Genomic DNA, 19,288 nt, shown 5'->3' with positions numbered 1-19,288 from the left:
AAAACTAAAATCCATATATGCTTTGGCCACACTTTGCTTTCAAAACCGTACCGGTTCTACTAAGTTCACTTGCACAGTTTGTTGAGGAACTCAGCAGTTAGTTTTTATTGCAAACACCATGGAGAAGTAACCACATATCTTCTGCGGATTTAGGCTTGAGTCTCTCTCTCTCTCTCTATATATATCTATTTTTATATATATAATATATATATATATATATATATATTAAATAAATAAATTAAATAAAATCCCTGTCAGACTCAATAATATTGCGATCAGGGACATCTAGGGGCCATATCACTTCAGGGACTCCTTGTTCTTCTTTACACTGAAAATTGTTCTTAATGACTATGGCTGTATGTTTTGGGTCATTGTCCTGCTAAGAATAAATTTGAAACCAGTCAGATGCCTCTCTAATGGTAATGTATGGTGGAGAATTATCTGCCTGTATTTCTCAGCATTGAGAATACCATTAATCCTGACCAATTCGTCAACTTCATTTGTTGAAATGAATCCCTAAACTTGTAAGGACCCTCCATCATGCTTCATTGATTCCTGCAGACAGTTATTATTGTACCTCTTTTCGGCACACAAACTGTAACTTATCTGTCCAAGGACCTCAGTTTTTATGTGTTTGTGCATAGGTAAGTTATTAGGCCTTGTTTCCTTGTCAGAGGATTGATTTTTGGCCACAGTTCGTCAATGAAGACTACTTCTAGTCAGACTTAGTAGATGGGTGTAGAGTGTAGGTAAATCCAACATCCCATCCAGTATGTATGAAACCAATTTTTATTCCATAAATTTAAAAGATGAACGTTTGAAGATAAAACCCCTCAGGGTTTATCCGCTTACCCATTTCGGATGAATGGTCCTTGCTCATAGTAGATAAGTGTATCTGGGTCCTACTGGTTGCTGACAGTTCTGATCTTATGCCACTGTTGGATATCTTCCAATTTCAGAGAAATACATACGATGGATTAGTCTTTCATGTACTGCACTAAGTTTCTTTGGCTGAATTCTCATTGATAACAATTTATTGGTGTCCTCAATACTTAGAAATACTACAGGCAGATTCTTATACATCATGCAATACCATCCGGGTGTAAACCTGAAAGGCTCCAGATTTATTCTGCAGTAGGGCAAGACCCCAAGTCATAAAGCCAATGTCATTAAGCACTTTAAAGTCCTGGAAGTGATGGTACGGCCCTCACACAGCCCTGATTTCAACATGTTGGAGTCTGTGTGTGATAACATGAAGAGAAGAAGAAATTGCACAAGCCTACATCCACAGCAGATCTGTGGTTAGTTCTCCAAAATATTTGGAACATTCTCTCTGCTGAGTTCCTTCTGAAACTGTGTGGAAGTAAAGTGTACCTAGAGAAATTGCTGCTTCTTTGAAGACAAAGGGCGGCCACATCAAATATTGGTAAGATTTAGTTCTTTCTTGCTCATTCACTTTGAATTTAAAAAAAAATGATTAAAATATGCTATTAATACTATTTGTGAAAGTGTTCTTACTTTGCAGCATTTCTTCTATACCTGCTTAGTGTACATATCTTTTTATGTTAGATCAATAATAGAGAGATATCCGCTAGTGATGTCTGATGGTGGCAGGAAGGCATCAAACCCTTTTACAGGCCATTTATTTTTAATAACAATTGTGCATTACTGCAGAAAATACTATTATTTTGTCAGGCTCCCAGCCATCACTTGCAAAGAGCTGTAAGTAATAACTGCCATGACAAATGGAAATCACAGCGCTTTATCATGTAAAAGATACCATCATTGAGACAAGCTCCAAATTACAGACCAGTATACAATAATCATCGCTCACATCAGACATGCCGGTGAGGGCTGGGCAGGGGCATGAGAGTTGTATCTTAATAATTATTTGATACAGTTTGCTAAATGTATGTGTCAGAATATCAATCTCTCTGCTTAGATGTCTGAGAAGGATTTTTCCCATGAACCACTTTACATTCCACAGTTAATAAGATCATTTTCAAATTGCTATGATACACTTTTATTGGGTAAACAAACATATATTTAAAAGATCCATTTACATTAGGGTTGATATAGTGGACAAATTTGCAAACAGAAATGAATCCCCTGAGGAAGTACAAGATAAGAGTCTATGCCTGTATGAACAATTTTGGGGGCTGGTTAGTGGATGCAATTCTGCCCTCTAAATCAAACTTACTTGACATTGGTCCAAAAATTGCTTGTCCCAAAGACATATTTTTGTTTTTTTTCTTAGGTAGTCTTTTTGTGACCAGATAACTTGAGTAAGCATTTTACCTTTAGTAGTAGTTGTATCCTTACCAATCCCACGCCTGGATGCCTTACACCTATATTGGGTGAGCAAGCTTGGCAAGTGAGGCTTGTGTTTCCTGTGGGGATTAATGCAAAACTTCTCTAGCAACAGCTTATCAGACTTAAAAATGAAGGGCCAGATATGTTGAAATATAACAACCCTAAGCCTTTGTTCCCCAACATCTGTCATTGAGAAAGAGCTGGGGCACCCACATTCACATTTGATAATCAGGGATTACTGGCAGCTGACAGGAGGATTACTTACTAATGTTTGTTTCCCGCAGAAGACACCCGTATCCATTTTTATTACTCTTTACTAATGCTGCTATTCCTAAGTTTATAATGAATTTCAGTACTTGTAGCCAATTAAATTTGCTGATCGCTCGATAAAGGAGGTTTTGTAAAGCGGTTAAAACACGTACTTATGTTGATAGTCATACTGGTTGCATAAGTTAGAAATAGAAGTTTTACTCTGCTTTGCGCTGAGTTGGAAAGTGTCCAAGGGGCGTTCCCGAACTGCGAAGTGTCTTGGGACCCATCAATGAGCACTTCCCAACCGCTTATCTCTGCTCTGGCAGTTCTAATAGTCTCCCGGAGAGGCCAGTACAGCAGAGGGGAAAGATTGGGGAGCGTTCAGTAGAGGTCAGGTCACTTCCATCAGTGCACGCCGGTGAAGGATTACTAGGAAAAGGCTTACACCTATAGCACTTTGGACTACAACTAATTGTAAAGTGTGATTGATCCGTTATGAACATATAGTCCAGAATATATATATATATATATATATATATATATATGTATATATATATGTATATGTGTGTGTGTGTATATGACATTTATGAAGTCACTGATTTTGTCACAATAACTCAAAATTTGCAAAACAGAACTTTGAAGTAAGCTGGGTTTACACACTGCAACATCGCAAAGGACATCGCTGTAACGTCACCGGTTTTGTGACGTAACAGCGACCTCCCTAAGTCTCTGGTGAGTCGCTGGTGAGCTGTCAAACAGGCAAACCTGGCCAACAACGCAACAGCGATCCGGACCTGCAGAGCGACCTAGCTGGTTGTTGGGGACGTTGATAAGCAGCCTTTTGAAAGGGAAGTTGCTAACAAAGTCGCTGCAAAGTCTTCACACACTGAAACTTCATGCTGCACAGCGGGAAACAAAGGACCTAGGAATGGTCCTGAACGATTTGTAACGATTACCACTTCACAGCAGGGGCCGGGTCGCTGATAAGTTTCACACACTGCAACATCGCAAACAACATCGCTATTGCGTCACAAAACCGGTGACGTTACAGCGATGTCGTTTGAGATGTTGCAGTGTGTAAACCCAGCTGTAAACTGATCTATGATGATAGAGTTTAGAGATAACCATTGCATCTGCGATCCAGTGCCGGAGAACCCCTGGCACATATAGATGCAGCCGTATCCTGAATTGCACAATGTAGGTGCAAGTCCTCTTAATTATTTTGCATTGGGGCTTAACAACTTCAAGATTACCCTTTAAATAAAAGATTATGTGAAACAAGTTTGTTCGTTTAGACATGACAAACCTCTTAGTAAACTGTGCGAGGAAACTCCGTATGCGGTGACTCATTATGTATAAGCATCTGGATGAGCCCTTGTTTCAGTTAAAAATAGATAAAGGGATATTTAACCACTACGGTTACAATATTATTATTTTACTTATTATGCATTGCTGACAGAGCGTCATCAATTCCATACCACTTTACAGACATTATCACCACTGTCCCCATTGGGGCTCACAATCTAAATTCCCTATGTCTTTGCAATGTGGGAGGAAACCGGAAAAAAAATAGAAAATCATCCAACATTAATACAGTGAAAATGTCATCCTATCCATTAGAGCCATGCACTTTAAAACCAAAAGCAATGCCAATTCATTTTTGTTCTTTTGTATTGTAGAGACCTTAGAACTGTAGATGAAATAAATCCTGTTCACTAAACTGGACATGGTTGACTGATAACAATGTGGCCCAAAGGCACACACTTCTTTTGAAACATCATGTTTTCAATTGATTTGGTTATTTAGGATCAGAATTAAGTGGCTGATTTTTTCCTCCCCCAAATGGGTTAGTCTGGCATTGCAGCTAAGCCAGGTTCAGATGGTCGTATTTAGCGGTCCACATAGACAGCATTGTCAGGGCTGAACGCGGATCTCCTGATCTGAACTTACAGCCCCGTAGGTATGAATGAAGATGTTTCTTTCATGTCAGGGGTCTACAATGAGACCAAGCATTTTGGATCGTTAATGAGTTATGAAATATAACTGTTTGATCCCGAATTTAAGCACCATGGAAATTATTCCATTGGGAAGTGTGGCTAGCCCGTTTTTCTAATCACACACATTGCCTTTAGGTGAACAAGCACTACATTGTTCAAAACAACTTTGAAAGTCAATGTGGCAGAAAACTGCATTGCGTTGCACACTTTATTTTGTTTTCAATCTGTTGTCCTCAACTGGGGTACAGATGATAACAAATTTGGGCCTCCCTCCTGCTGACTTTATTGGTGCAGAACAACAAATGAAGGGTTACCTGATGTTGCCCAGATTTGTCACCCGTACTGACATATTTGTTTTAGTAAATAATTGTATTCCCAATAAATTAACAATTCAAGCAAATCTTTGCTTAGTACTCTGCATTGTCTGTCTATTGGATGTTTTGAGTCAAAGGTGTGTTTCTACACAGAGTAGATGATCTTCTGGTAGGAATAGTGGCCTCCTGACTGAACTTGAAGGGGTGGTTCACTACTCTGCCATAGTAGTCACATCCCTGTAAAACTGATGGGGAAGGCTTCTTTAAATACTTTGTTCAGCCAAATCTGCCTCTGAGCGGCGCTATTGCAGTCGGTTTATCCACATGAACACCCCCCTTCACCCCCGGGATCCACAACCTCTGAAATACAGGCCTGGCCCCAGTTTTCCTGAGCGACTAGGCTGGTGGGTGTTGTTTTACCACTCATCACAGCCCGTCATGTCACATGCTGTCTCCTTTACAGCATAGCTCTGCAAGCAGGAGCGATGCTGGGCTGTGACACCGTCCACAGATTGGGGCCGGGCTCTGTGATGGGTCAACTGGAAGTTGACGTGACATCACCAGATCTCGGAGGTCATGGAGCCCGGGAGGTAATTCATGGGAATGAGCGGACCTCAGTATCGCTGCTCAGAGGCAGAATTGGCTTAACAAGTAATTAGAAAAAGCCTTCCCTATCAGTTTTACAGAGATGTGGCCACTATTGCAGAGTAGTAAACCACTTGTTTAAACACCAGCTAATTAGTTCTAGTAGATAAACCAGTGGAAGACATTTCTGGCAGTAGCTTTCACTCTATGAAAAGTCATGAACTCTTGTTTGAGCCGAGCTCTCGTTTTGGCAACTATCTGGGCTATGGGCCTAAACATTCTCCATTCATGCTGACACAGTGAAGGTAAATGGTAATGACATAGTGTCAAGTTATTCATACATTTAAACGAAAAACAGAGGAATAACAAATATCCAAGCTCTAGGAAATCGTGACCTAGAATTGTTCTATTTGCAGGGTACATAAGTATTTACTAAATCAGGAGTGGTGACAGGTCCTCCATAAGGTTTAGCCTCCTGGTGGACTGATTTGGTAAAACTAAGATAAATGTTACAAGGACAGGGAACCCTACTTATGTTCATGGTGTAGAGTTGCAAACCTCGCTGGCTCAACAACATTTGGTGGTAAAGGATGACTCCTCTCTCCGTGTACACTGGCCCATGTTGGAAGACCTTGCAGCCTATCTTTCAGTGGCCGTGCTGTCGACTAAGCATGACTTCCATATCACAGCCATACCAGTCTACAGTTTGCTGTCATTTTACCATACTCTGTTTGGCAGACATAAAGTATTGATTTTGTAGCGTTCCGTATCATGTCACCCGTGTCTTCTGTGATTATTCCATTGCTCTACAGCAACTGTATTAGTCAACGAAATGATCTTCATGGCTTTAAAACATTTCCAACTGTTATATGTCTCATTGCTCTTCATTTCCTTTGACAGCATTGTTAGAAGTTTCTTGATCATCTTTGGTTTCAAGAGGAAACCAGTGTTTTCTCTAGTACATGTGTTCTAGGAGGAGGAAACAGAACTTTTTATTTATTTTTTTAACTTATTTTCTGACAGCTTAAACCAACTCACCCCATCAGCAGGACTAAACCATTTGTTTTTCTATCTCAGCCGCAGACCAACAACAAAAACAGCATAGTAAGCCCAGCAAAAGAAAACCCCCCATTGCAGACAACAATGGTATCTTCCCCGTCTACTACTATTTCTGGGGTTTCAGTGTCTGGGATGTGAGCAGTGGGAATGCTGCTTGTGCTGTGACATCCAAAACTCATGTTTTTTGCTTTTTTTATTTTACTTCTGCTCTTGTTGTGTTTGTTTTGTTTGTGGAATACGGTTAGTTTTTGTTTGTTTTTTTCCTTTATATAATCTGTTGGGAAGAGAGAATTAGCAGTGGCCTCCTGGTATCCCAATATAATTGGCAATTGTACCTATGAACACCCAACCCCTGACCTTTTTACTGCCTGAAGTCAGAGTGCCGTGACATAGTATTAGTGACTTAATTCAGCAGTGAATGGTTTAGGGATCCAGGTGGTCATCTGCATTATATGTAGGAGTGGTAAGCAAAACACTAACATGAGACCTACGGCATTGTCATGGCCTACTAAACTGGTACTGCATTTGCTACATAATGCCTTGAAGTATAGAATCACATTCTTCACTTTTTGGTAATGGCATTCTGTATGTCTAATTTAGATATGGAATAATTAGGTGATTACCAGTTACATAATTATGCATGATACCAACCTCTCTAGAGTCCCCCCCCAAGGCATTCCTCCACTTAAAATATGGCATTCCTCATGCCTTCATTGTTAAGGTGTGCATGCAGTCACCAGACTAGTACCATTGACCTCATCCATGCTCGCCACTGTGTGTCATTTCCATTACTGGTTATTGTGAAAACTGTTTACAACTAACTTTACCTTTTGGGTGTTTGGTTGGAAAGCTTCACACTGATCTTAACATTTTTTTCATAGAAAGTGTATTTATTCATGACTGGGGCAGAGATGGGCCACTTTAGGGGCCTCCGATGGCTATGGTTACCTAGTATTGTGCCAAAGTTCCCTCCAGTGACCTGTAACAAACTACATTTAGGGAAACCAATACTAATAAACTGTATTCAATGGCCCATCACTTACCCATAGTCCATTGAGAATTAACCTTAAAAAACAGAGACAAAGGCCATGGACATTTCTAAATGTAGTGTCTCGAAATATAAAGCTCAAATGATTATTGAAAATGAATGAAAAGGAAATTGTAACTACCTAAAAACATAAATGTTGACACAATGGACCTGTTGTGTGTCTTCAGATATTCACACCTACATGTGTGAATACAGGATCATGGCCTTTGTTTCTTTATCGTACACCATGGAATTTAGCACAAGGAATCACCGCTCTGTAGGTTTTATTACTGGGATTTAACGTTGCTTTTTTCATTAAAATTGATCACATTTTGTGTGGCTGTACCACTTAAACATCATTTTGTGTTGTTTTGTTTAACTTTACATTTACTGTTATATGATAATCGTCCTAGACTCTTGCTTGGGATGTACGTTTTGCCATCAGATCTTTTTAGAATGTTAAACGTTGTATTGTAAAGCGTTTTTCTCCACCAGGCCTGTTTTTTTTTTTTATTACGTAGTATCACATATTTTACTTTTTTTTTTATTTTCTCACACCGACACACATTTCCTCCACACACTGACAAAGCTATTTCTAGTGTCTGCAAACTAACTTCCAAAGCACAGTTTTCTTGTTCCTTCTCTGTGAAGTCTGTGTTTCATGTATCCTATACTGTTTTTCATGGTCTTTTCTATTTTTTTGTGTTGCCTGTTTATTCCTATCCTCTTCTTGTTGTTTCTGATTTGTTATTTGTACTCCTTTTCAGGAACCTCAAACAACTGTTGTCCATAATGCAACAGATGGAATAAAAGTAAGAATCCCATTCACTTACTCTTACAAACTTTTTTTTTATAACAATTTTTACATGGCGCCCTTTTTTTTCCCATCTATGCGTCCTCCATGAAAGAGGCATCCATTCTTATAGGTGTTACATGAGTGGTGAACATCATGCTTCCTTTTACTATGTTCATGGAATTAGCTTTTGTGATCAATGTTTGTAGGATATGTTTAATGATGATCATCCAAAATTTTTCTTGACTCCATTATGTCGCTTATTGAATAAGGCAATGTTTGACCATTGATCATCATTATTACGACTTTTCTAAAACCTATTTAGGATTATACCTATTTTATAAAAGCAAAGATCTAAACCCTTCTAAATTAGGATACATCATTAGTGTTCTTATTGCTGTCTCTGTTCTGCAGAATTTGAACTTTAATCAAATATGCTAATAAAGGTGCTCGGTGCACCCTTGCCATGACAAAGGGAGAAGTGCATGGTGCACCCCCTCTCCTTGTTTTTGCATAATCCCACCTCTCTAACTAGTGATTGACAGCACTAGCATGCCTGCAGCAAACAATGTGTTCAGAGAAAACTCAGGCAGGCCAGCACAGTAAATCAACAGTGGGGGAAATGTGCAAAACCAATGGAGGGTCTACTGTGAGCCTCATAACCACAGCGGGGCTGCCCTAAACACCCTAATTTGCTTATTTAAATAAGATTCTGCTTCAGCAGCATGGAGACAGTGATTTACAGTACTTTATGTGCGATTTTTAAAAATTTGACATCCCCCTAAAGGGCTATCTGCTTGTCAGTTGGGGCTGACAGGCTCCTTTAACACTTACCATACGAATACTGGCACTGCCAAATACTTGAAGTTTGGAACCTTTTACAACCAGCACCATCTGTGGCCCTCCTTGTGCTGTTAGATTCTGCACAGCAAGAGTTTGGTGAACTATTTCCTAATGTTTTCCAAGAAAAACAACTGCAAGGAATCTGCATTTCCAAACACTGATCTTATTTTATTCATTTTATTTTTTTTTTCCCCCAAAAGAAGCCGCAAACAACAATTTTTGGAGCAAAAGTTTATTCTGTTTATACAGTTTTGACCACTATTTTGAAATTACATTTGAAGGTCCTTTTTGCACACTCAACACTTATGAGAAGACCTTGGTTCTATATTGTAGGCCACTGATATTTTTTTAATTCTCATACGGGAAATCTTATACTTTTTTCTTTTCCTAGGGATCAACTGAAAGCTGTAACACCACGACTGAAGATGAAGACTTAAAAGGTAAAGTGCATGATTATCCACTGCTGTTGATTGCTATTGCTTTTGTCTGTGCTGCTATATATATTTATTTCTTCCAAATATATGTAATCTATCATTCCCACTATTTAATTTTAAGTGATTAATTGCAAGACTAAATAGTTGGAAACTAATGTATATCACATTAGACAATCTATGAATGCCAGTTGACTTCTCAATATGTTTTCTTCAAGTGAACAGACGACACCCTTGTGCACTTATATTTTGGTTTACTTAGATTAATATTTATTCCAACTGGTCTCTTTTACACCAGATGTAAAAATAATTTCCTGTACAATACCACTTTTCCCTCAAGCCTAAGGCTGTGTTCACACACTGCGTTTTTGACCTGCGTTTTTGGTCAGTTTTTGCTGCAGAAATTTCTTGAGAAATTCTTGTAACCTTTCTGCAGACATTCCCCAGCAAAACCTATGGCAAAAAAAATTACCTGTGCGCACACTGCGTTTTTTTCTTAAGAAAATTCTTTCAGTAGATTTTCTTAAGAAAAAGAATGAGCATGTCACTTCTTTTCTGCAGCTAACTGCGTTATTTGCCATAGATAATTGGCACAATAACGCAGGGAGCAACCAGCGGTAAAAACGCACCAAAAACGCGGCAAAAACACAGGTGCGTTTTTGGTGCGTTTTTTAACACAGGTGCACTAATCCTTCACTCTTAAGAAATTTCTTAAGAAAAATCATTTTTCTAGTGTGAACATAGCCTAATTGTTGGATCACTGGTGGACATAGACTTAAAACAGCCCCTGTGCAAGTACAAAATATAGGTCCTTTGCTGCCTAAGGGCTCATCAAAATTCACAATTTAGAGCTGGGCCACCTAACCTCTTGTGAGGCTGCACCAATGATATATGCACCTCTGCTGGGACTCCTAGACAACTCTCATTTTTATAAAGCTATCAAGGATGATGTTAAGTTATTAAATAACATATGCTCACCTTACCGATCCACTGGCGCTTTTCATTTAATACGGACTGGTTCTCTCTTCAGTTTGGACACAAATGGCGCTGTTCTTCCAGCTAAATGATATAGGGATGAGCTCAGTACGTCCTGATAAATTCAGATGGAAATGTGAGAGAGAGCAGTTCTCTCTGTGATTGAGGACGACGTGGTGTCAGCGTTCGCCTTCATCACAGAAAGCTGGTTCCAGACTATAAGATTCACACATTTTTTAGCAGCAGGTTTTCTTGTTAAAAAGTGTGTTTTAGGCTAAGACCGCACTTTGTGTTTCCACCTGCGTTTCAGCTGCTTTTTAGGTGCGTTTTGAACTGCACCTTTTACATGCCAAAAGGCATGCGTTTTGATTTTTCAGCAAAGTCAATCTAAATGATGATTTTCAGACCGCACTTTGTGTTTCTAAACGCTGCGTTTAATTTGCATATTTTGTGGCAAAAACCATGCGTTCAAAGAAGCAGCATGTCAATTGTTTTTGCCATTTCTGCAGCGTTTTGCTAACATTGACGTCAATGAGAAGTGTCAAAAAGCAGCAAACCTCAAAATTCCAGCGTTTTACATGCTTTTTAGGTGTAGAAACACTGCGTTTTTAACTTCAAAAACGCATGCTTTTCACACATTAAAATAATGGAATAATATGTCCCTTTACACACACACATAGTCCGACAATTAAATTAGTGAAAATTTTGTTTTTATTGCTACTTTTGCAATAAATATTATTAATCCGCTATATTTTTAAGAAAATTAACAAATTTCATTGTTAATTTATAAATTATATGTTTTTTATTTTTTTCTCTTTTTTTTCAGTCTGTTTGACTATTTAATCTTTATTTAACAGTGTCTTGATGTTGAAAACGCATCTGTCAAAACACAAGGGGGAAAAGCATGTAAAAAGCGCTGAAAACGCATCTTAAACGCGGTAAATACGCATGTGTTTTCAGCGCTAAAGTTCTGAAAAAGGCAACTTTGGTCAAATCAATTAAGCACAAAATGTGCGTTTAGAACTGCAAGTAGGTGAACGCAAAGTGGGGTCTTAGCCTTAGGCTATGTTCACACATTGCATTTTTACTGCGTTTCTTCTGCAGTCAACCTCTTGGCAGTTAAAATAAAAAAAAAACTTCTTCCAAAAGCCAGGTTTTACTCCTTTTATGCTGCATTTTCTGGCTGCTTTTTTAATGTCATTTGTCTACAGTACATGTTTAAATAAATCGAATAAGTCGAAAATCCACTTGTGACTTTTAGGATCGCTACTTCCAATAGGTGGCGCTGTGCTAGAGTTTGTCTCCTTTACTGGAGAGACAATTTGAATATTTCCCAGAGGGGCATTGCAGCTATAAGTCCCCTTACCTGGCAGCCAGACTGGCTTGCAAAGTCTCCTTAAGGAGAATAGTGTTCCCCCGTGGTCCCCACATAGCTTTCTCATGAGCCAGATCAGACACCCCCATACTTTGCACTGACGAGGGGCAAGCACCCCGAAACACCGTGTCTGCAAATTGGGATTCTGATCTGGCTTATATATCCTGAGTCATATTGCAAAGGATTGTCGAAAATCCACTTGTGACTTTTAGGATCGCTACTTCCAATAGGTGGCGCTGTGCTAGAGTTTGTCTCCTTTACTGGAGAGACAATTTAAATAAAGTTAGTTTCATTCACCACAAAATTAGCAAAACTACAGATGTTATGTTTTTGCAGATTTTATGCATTTTCTCATTGCTTTCAATGGTGAAAAAATGCTGAAAGAATTGACACTCAAAAATGCAGTAGTTCTCCATTTCTATTAAAAAAAATAAAAAAAACAGTTGTGTGCATGAGACTTCTGAAAATCTCACAGATTTTGCTGGTACTTTAAAAACAGGTTTTAATTTGCATCAAACTCATGCAAGAAAAATGGAGGGAAAAATGCAACAATGAACATAGACTTGTAATCCGAACAATAGTTTATTAGGTAGTTGCAGTTGGTGGCGGAACCAGGAATAGCTTATCGGCAGTGCTGCCGGGTGTCGCACCATAAGGCCCCTTTCACACGTCAGTGATTCTGGTACGTTTGTGCTTTTTTTTTTAAACGTACCAGAATCACTGACATACGCAGACCCATTATAATGATTGGGTCTGCTCACACATCAGTGATTTTTCACTGCACGTGTCTCCGTGCAGCGTACCCGCGTGTGCGTGATTGCTGCACGGAGACATGTCCATTTTTTTCTGGCATCACTGATGTTCCACGGACCACGTAGTGGTGTGGTCCGTGAAACACGTGCCAGAAAAAAACGTGCATTTAAAATAATAAACATTTTAACTCACCCGGCTTCAGCCGCGCTCTCTGCAGCTCGTCCTCCCTGCTGCTTCTAAGGCGGCTGATTACTGTCGCGCATCTTAATGATGCACGACACAGCCGATCCGGAAGCAGCTGCTGCAGGGGTCACCGCCGGCCAGATGCTGCATCGCGGGCGGATTCAGCACCATGGAGAGCGGGAGCGGGCACAGGTGAGTTGATTTCTAAGTGCAATCACGGGCCACGGAGAACGGAGCCCGGATTGCACTTGGACAACCCACGTGTGCCGTGATTCACGGCACACGCAGGGACATGTGCGTGTTTTACACGCCAGTGAAAAACGTCACTGTTTTTCACTGACCCTTGTGTTGTGTTCTATGTTCTAATTATGGGTTGGAGCACACTTCCATAATCTATTTATTTAAGGTGGTGCCGTCCCCATTTGTTTCTTGAAACGGGCCTAAGACATTGATGACATATATCCTGAGAATACTTAATCACTGTCAGGCTATGTGCGCACACTGCGGATTTGCTGCAGAAAATGTGTCTAAAATTTCTGCAGTTAATCCCCAGGAAAAGCTATGGGTATAAAAAAAAATACTGCGCACACTGCAATTTTTTTAAACCTGTAGATTTACCGACGGAATTTCCGCTGCAGAATTAATGTGCATGTCACTTCTTTCCCGCAGGTATCTGTCATTTTTGCCATAGATAATAAAAATCTGCAGGGACCAAACTGGGGAAAAACCGTGGCAAATCCACACCAAACTGCAGCAAAACCGCATGCGGTTTTGGTGCGTTTTTTTACCGCAGGTGCGGGATTCTTTAAGAGGGTCCAGATTTTCCTTGAGAAAAAGTCAATTTCTAGTGCCCACATGGCCTTAAAGTCCCAGATAATCCCTTAAACTACAACTAAACAAATTGCTGGAATTCTAACTTGTAAATGGGTCTTGTATATCAAAACTGTTCCAACAGTGTTAGAGAAACTACTTTAATTTTCTGACGTATTCTACAAAAATTTGGAATCTAGAAATAAAAATGTGGAATATTATGCTGCTGCTCTTCTTGTTATAATTTTTCTTTATGCATGAGGAACACTGCACTGGTTTTGTAATAACCATGAACGTGGGAGAAATGTGACCTGGAAATATAGAATTCACATATTAAAGGAATTTCATCAGTGACGGTCAGACTTAAACATACCGAGCTGTCATTAAGGTTGCGAGTCGGATCGCTTCTTTTATATTATCATTTAGTTCCACCTAAATGTCCACTTTGCTTGTGTTATTCAGATCTTTCTACCTGGGTAGAGCTAGCCTAGATCATAGTAGCAGGATGTGTTGCATCTCATAAATGATGCAGTGAAATGCTGAGACAACATGTTCTTTATGAAGATCGAGCAAAGCACTGGGAGAGGAGACATCAATCTTTTAAGCTACAAGACAATGCTTACTTATTTATAATGCTTAACGGGAAAATAGCATTGGCCAACAGTGAAGCCGCATATTCAGTAGGACTCGTCACCAACAAATGACTGCGTTAAGAATCAGCCATTGATTTCTGTCTGTGTCCAATGGAACAACAGGCATTTCTTACCTTGTTGCACCTTACAAATACTGGTATTCTGGCCTGATGCGGTCCACAACACTAAATTTATCATGAACATAATGTGGCCTTTAGGTCAGGAAGAACAAACCTGATCTGGGTCAGAAAACTGATCCCATGGCGTGCTTTACAGAGGTTGTGATCGGCAAAGCTGCATTTGAAGGAAAAGTAGACGAAGCGATAAAATATTTATTCTAAATAAATCTGGGTAAAGTGTTGACGGTATACAGGCTTAGAGGAGCTGCAATGTGGAAGAAGAGCCAGGAAAATATATTCGATGAATGATGTGACCAGCAACATTTAACATGTGTAAAAAGGAGAAAATAGTGTATACCTTTATTATTTTGCAGTGTTATGTTATTTAGAGATTAACACTTAGCAGATCTGATCTACTTTATGTAAATAGGGTTTATTAACATGGTAATGCTGTGTAAGGACCCTAAAACTGGCGATACACATTAGATGTTGGCTGAACAATGCTGTGGCTGACAGCCGACTCTCCCATACACAGGAGCACTCTTTTGTTGGTAAAAAGAAATGTACGCTTAACCTTAGGCTGCATTTATTAGGTGCCTAAAGGCCCAGTCACACACAACGACTTACCAGCGATCCTGAAAACGATGCGACCTGATAATGATCGCAGGTAAGTCGCTGGGAGGTCGCTGGTGAGATGTCACACAGTCAGATCTTACCAGCGGTGCAGGAACAATACAGGTCGCAGTAGCAACCTGTATAACGATCTCAGCAGTCACTGACACTGTCACACATTGTCAAACACAGCGATGCGTCCTGTCCAGCAGGACATTGCCTTTGAAGAAAATGGCCTGGACCATTCTGCAACGACTAGAGATCTCACAGCAGGGGCCTGATCGCTGGTAGATGTCACACATAACGAGATTGCTAACGGGATCGCTACTGCGTCACAGAAACCGTGACTCAGCTACGATCTCGCTAGCGATCTCGTTATGTGTGACGCTAAGTTTACAGAAAGAAAATTGGATTGGCGTGTTGCCATTTTTCTCACCCACAAGGCCATTTCAACTATTGTGTTTAGCCTGCCGAATGGCTTCTACAGTGTCCGGCCTGATTTTCTCATGAACACATTATGGGGTAAAGTTATGAACTTGAGGATGCTTTGGTTAACTCTTTAGATACCCACACATCCATGTCTGCTTTATATCTCCACTTTTCCTAACGTCTAAAGACAAGGCAATGCACCATTACAAAAGCAAGCTGTTACGTAAAAATTATCACTTCCTGTGGGGTTCCCAATCCATGGGATGAGAACATAGTCTCTGGTCACTCTCTTTGCCCTGATCACATTGGGGCAGTGTTTTAGTAGATATATATATCCCATTACTTAATCGTTTTAAAGAAAAGAAATGGGGTGCTGTTACGGTGAGTTATTTAACCTTTCAAAGTGCCCAACAAGAGATCAGCTTGAAGGGAATATGTCATCAGAAAATGACCTGTTATTTAAATCAGATTTTTTATTTAAATGCATTTTTTATTGTTTTTGTTTTTATATTTCATATCACGATCTGTAATAAAAATTAAAAATCTTGCCATTTGCACACTGACCAATGGGACTATTCCTATTTACATGTGGATTTCCTGTTTCAAGAAACCCTCATGTCCATTAGCAGCAATAGACTGGCACAGACATTACCTCTTGTAATTGTTGGATCATCTATCAGGTGTGTGTACAGGTGTTATCTGCCATTGTAACCCTGCCTCTGCTGATAAACAGCCTGCTGAAAACTCCTGAAAGAATGAGTCTAATAGAGGCCTAGCGACCAGTGTGAAAATTGCAAGATTTCTAGTTGGGTTTTTTTGTTTATTTTGTATAGGTCATGATATAAAAATAAAAAAGGTAGCCAAAAATGTTTTGAAAAGGCACATACAAATTGTGTCTTCACAGAGGAAGAAGACTTGAATTCCAGTGACACCTACTGGAAGTAGCAATCCTAAAAGTACCCTCACCTCCGTTTTCAATTGTGCATTTATTATATCAGATTTCCTGAAAAAAATATTGCTAGAAAGCTTCTAGACAGAACAAGCATGAAAAAATTTGTAGCATAACACGTTTCCTACGGTTGCCCTAAATAATTGTCTCCTGTTATTTGTTGCATACCGATCAGCGTCTCTTTTCTGTCCTGGGGATGGCCATTTGTTTCTCCAAGGATGGAGCCTAAGTGAGAGCAAAATGCAGACTTTGTCCTTGCAATCACAGTTTGGTGTTTGTGGGGCGGCCAGTAAGTCCTGAGTGGAGTGCTGTGTTCTATCCTCTTTGCCCTTTGATCATGTTCACTGTCCAAATAGCCGTATTCTTATTCTGGAACCCTGTCAGATTTCAGAGCCATATTAATTCTGTTTCTTCTTTGTTCATGTTTGTGAGATCCTGCCCTTAGACTTGTTGCCTCAAGAGTTATATAAAGCTAACTTGTGTATAAAAAAAAAAAATTTGCATTCGTTTTTACCATCTTTACTTTGTTTTATTGCTGTATTTTATGGCAGGTTAATGTTTAACTTCACCTCTTATCCTTACACTTTTTCTTTAATGTATATGTTTCTTTACAGCCACACAGTCTTGTGAAGAGAAAGTCCTAGCCTGGGAAAGCCCAGGCCAAACTCTGGAAGTAGAGCAAGCTCAGCCTGAGCCTCTGCTCACTCCAGTTGTACCATTTTCACTTAGCAATTCACTATGTAAGTTAGTCATCCGATGACTGTAGTTCCCCTAGAACGTAGTAATCCTCACTTGTCACCAGTATGTGTTACTCATCACTGTCCTTCTCCAGACTTACCTAAAACTTCCTTTAATAGAATAGAACCTACCTAACAATAGAGGGCTGGCTTTTTTCACTGGGTTGATGGGCACGACAAGCCCAGTTTTTGGTATGCGATAAAAGAGGTGACTGTAATTAGAAGTTTGGTCATTTGACTAATCTCTCGTTTCATCTCTGAAGTATTGTGAGGATTCATTATTTTGTATAGGCAAGCGTTAGTTCTACAGTTGGATGTATATATAGTAACCAGGCAGTGCTCCGACACGGGTGATTGTAATATTTTCTCCTTGCCAGCCCTCCCCTGCTACCTAAACTGATCCGTGTATACCTGTAATTAGTGTCTACCTTTGTAGCCTTTACATTACCTGATCTTCATCTGTTAGTGATATCAGATGGTGTCTTACTAACCATTATAATATATAAAAGTGGCTCTGACAACTCGTAACTCCTCTGATCCTTTTCACAACACTCTTTTTTGAAAGTTTTTATTTTGATAGTTTGGTCCTTTATCCATTTTTGTTCTTTTTAGATGTTTATCACAATTTAAAATAAAAAAAAAAACACAATTCATATCAATTTTTATATTAAGACTTGGTTGAGTACATTACTTAGACTTGCCAGAGGAGTATTTATGATCAAGGTGGTCTTTATTTGGTAGTTTTGGTTACACAATCTCACAGCCATATCTGATCCTTGTGTCCACCAAGCGTACACCCGACACAACTTCATGTGAATCTGTAATAATTTTCTCTGGATTTACATAAGAATACATTGACTCTGGACTTGTCAGAAATATGCATTAGATCTAGAGTTGCTTGCAGTTGGGACTCGTTCTTCTTTACCCTTAACCTCTTTACCTTGCGCTCTGTGTTTACTGTATGGATCTAGTAGCTCTCTATTCCTTTTCCGTTATTAGTATTTACTAATCTTTTTAGATCCAACAACTGTGGCTTCAAATTGTCATAATGGTCACCAGTACTCAGCCTTCTTATGTCTCCCTTACAGTGCGAAAGCAAGAGATAATCAAGATTACAGAACAACTGATTGAAGCTATCAATAATGGAGACTTTGAAGCTTACACGTGAGTAAATTTTTTAATGCGCTATGATTTATCTATTTGCTACTAGCAGCAATTTAGAAAACCATTATACATTAATGTTGAGTTTCCATCATACCTTGGCTTGACTCTTGTGCAGGCGGCCAGGCTCAAAAGCAACACTCCATTTTCAGAAGTGATCAGGGCGTTCAGAACCCCTAAATAGATTATCAATCCTCAAAAAATAATAAATGTGTACAACCAAATCAATCATAAATCCTACAAAAATGCACCAAACTTTCACAAAAGATAATTTTAAATGTTATTTATTTAAATTATTTTTAACAAATATTAATTTTACATAATTTGTTTTATTATCTTCTGAACACTATACAGTCAAGTTTTTTTCAATTGCAAAATTTGCAAATTGCCTTGAAACAAAACAAAAACAAACTTTTTATTAGAATGTAGCCACAAACAGGAACTGGTTAGATAATGTAAATATCCATTCTTTGGAACTATTTAGTTAATGTCAATTTAAGCCAGACAATATATTGGCTCATCAAAATATGCCAGTCATCAGTCACCAAGGTTAAACGAGTAAGACGTTCGATGATCGGGTAAACAATAACATATTTTATGGGCATGTGTTAACGCTCATTCTCTGTACATAGAATGCTTGTCAGCCGATGTAAGCAGGCCACCAAATGACTACTGACCGAACCCTCTGTAATGGCCTGAATTGGCCCGTGTAAAAGAGCAGAAGCCAAACCACTAAAATCAACCCAAAGCCATCATTTACCCTGTAGTTCACAGTTGCTACTTAACGTTGAGTTAAGAAGTTCTCAAGATGTGAAATTTCCGCAGTGCCAACTTCACTCAGGAGAACACAGTCCAATGTCAAGTATGGCACTTCAGGCCGGAGTCTATATTCTTAATTAGCTAATGAAACCCGGTTTATACAGCTCCGATTGGATGATT

At 39.3% G+C, this 19,288-nt stretch overlaps 1 protein-coding gene across 24 annotated transcripts in view; it reads left to right on the top strand.

Annotated features, from left to right (window-relative positions):
• Positions 1-19,288, top strand: part of CAMK2G (calcium/calmodulin dependent protein kinase II gamma) — a 333,717-nt gene that overhangs the window by 306,408 nt on the left and 8,021 nt on the right. For 6 of the 24 annotated variants that reach the window (XM_075348853.1, XM_075348851.1, XM_075348856.1 and 3 more), the window contains 5 exons: positions 6,539-6,607; positions 8,315-8,359; positions 9,575-9,623; positions 17,066-17,191; positions 18,277-18,352. In XM_075348853.1, the coding sequence (XP_075204968.1) occupies positions 6,539-6,607; positions 8,315-8,359; positions 9,575-9,623; positions 17,066-17,191; positions 18,277-18,352 (365 nt within the window). The remainder of the gene's footprint in view (positions 1-6,538; positions 6,608-8,314; positions 8,360-9,574; positions 9,624-17,065; positions 17,192-18,276; positions 18,353-19,288) is intronic. The other 18 variants (XM_075348864.1, XM_075348859.1, XM_075348869.1 and 15 more) reach the window with 3 other exon arrangements.

This window comes from Anomaloglossus baeobatrachus, chromosome 5, assembly GCF_048569485.1.
Source record: "Anomaloglossus baeobatrachus isolate aAnoBae1 chromosome 5, aAnoBae1.hap1, whole genome shotgun sequence".
Lineage (NCBI taxonomy): Eukaryota > Metazoa > Chordata > Amphibia > Anura > Aromobatidae > Anomaloglossus > Anomaloglossus baeobatrachus.
The sequence above is the reverse complement of the archived record's forward strand: the minus strand, read 5'-3'. Positions and strand labels throughout refer to the sequence as shown.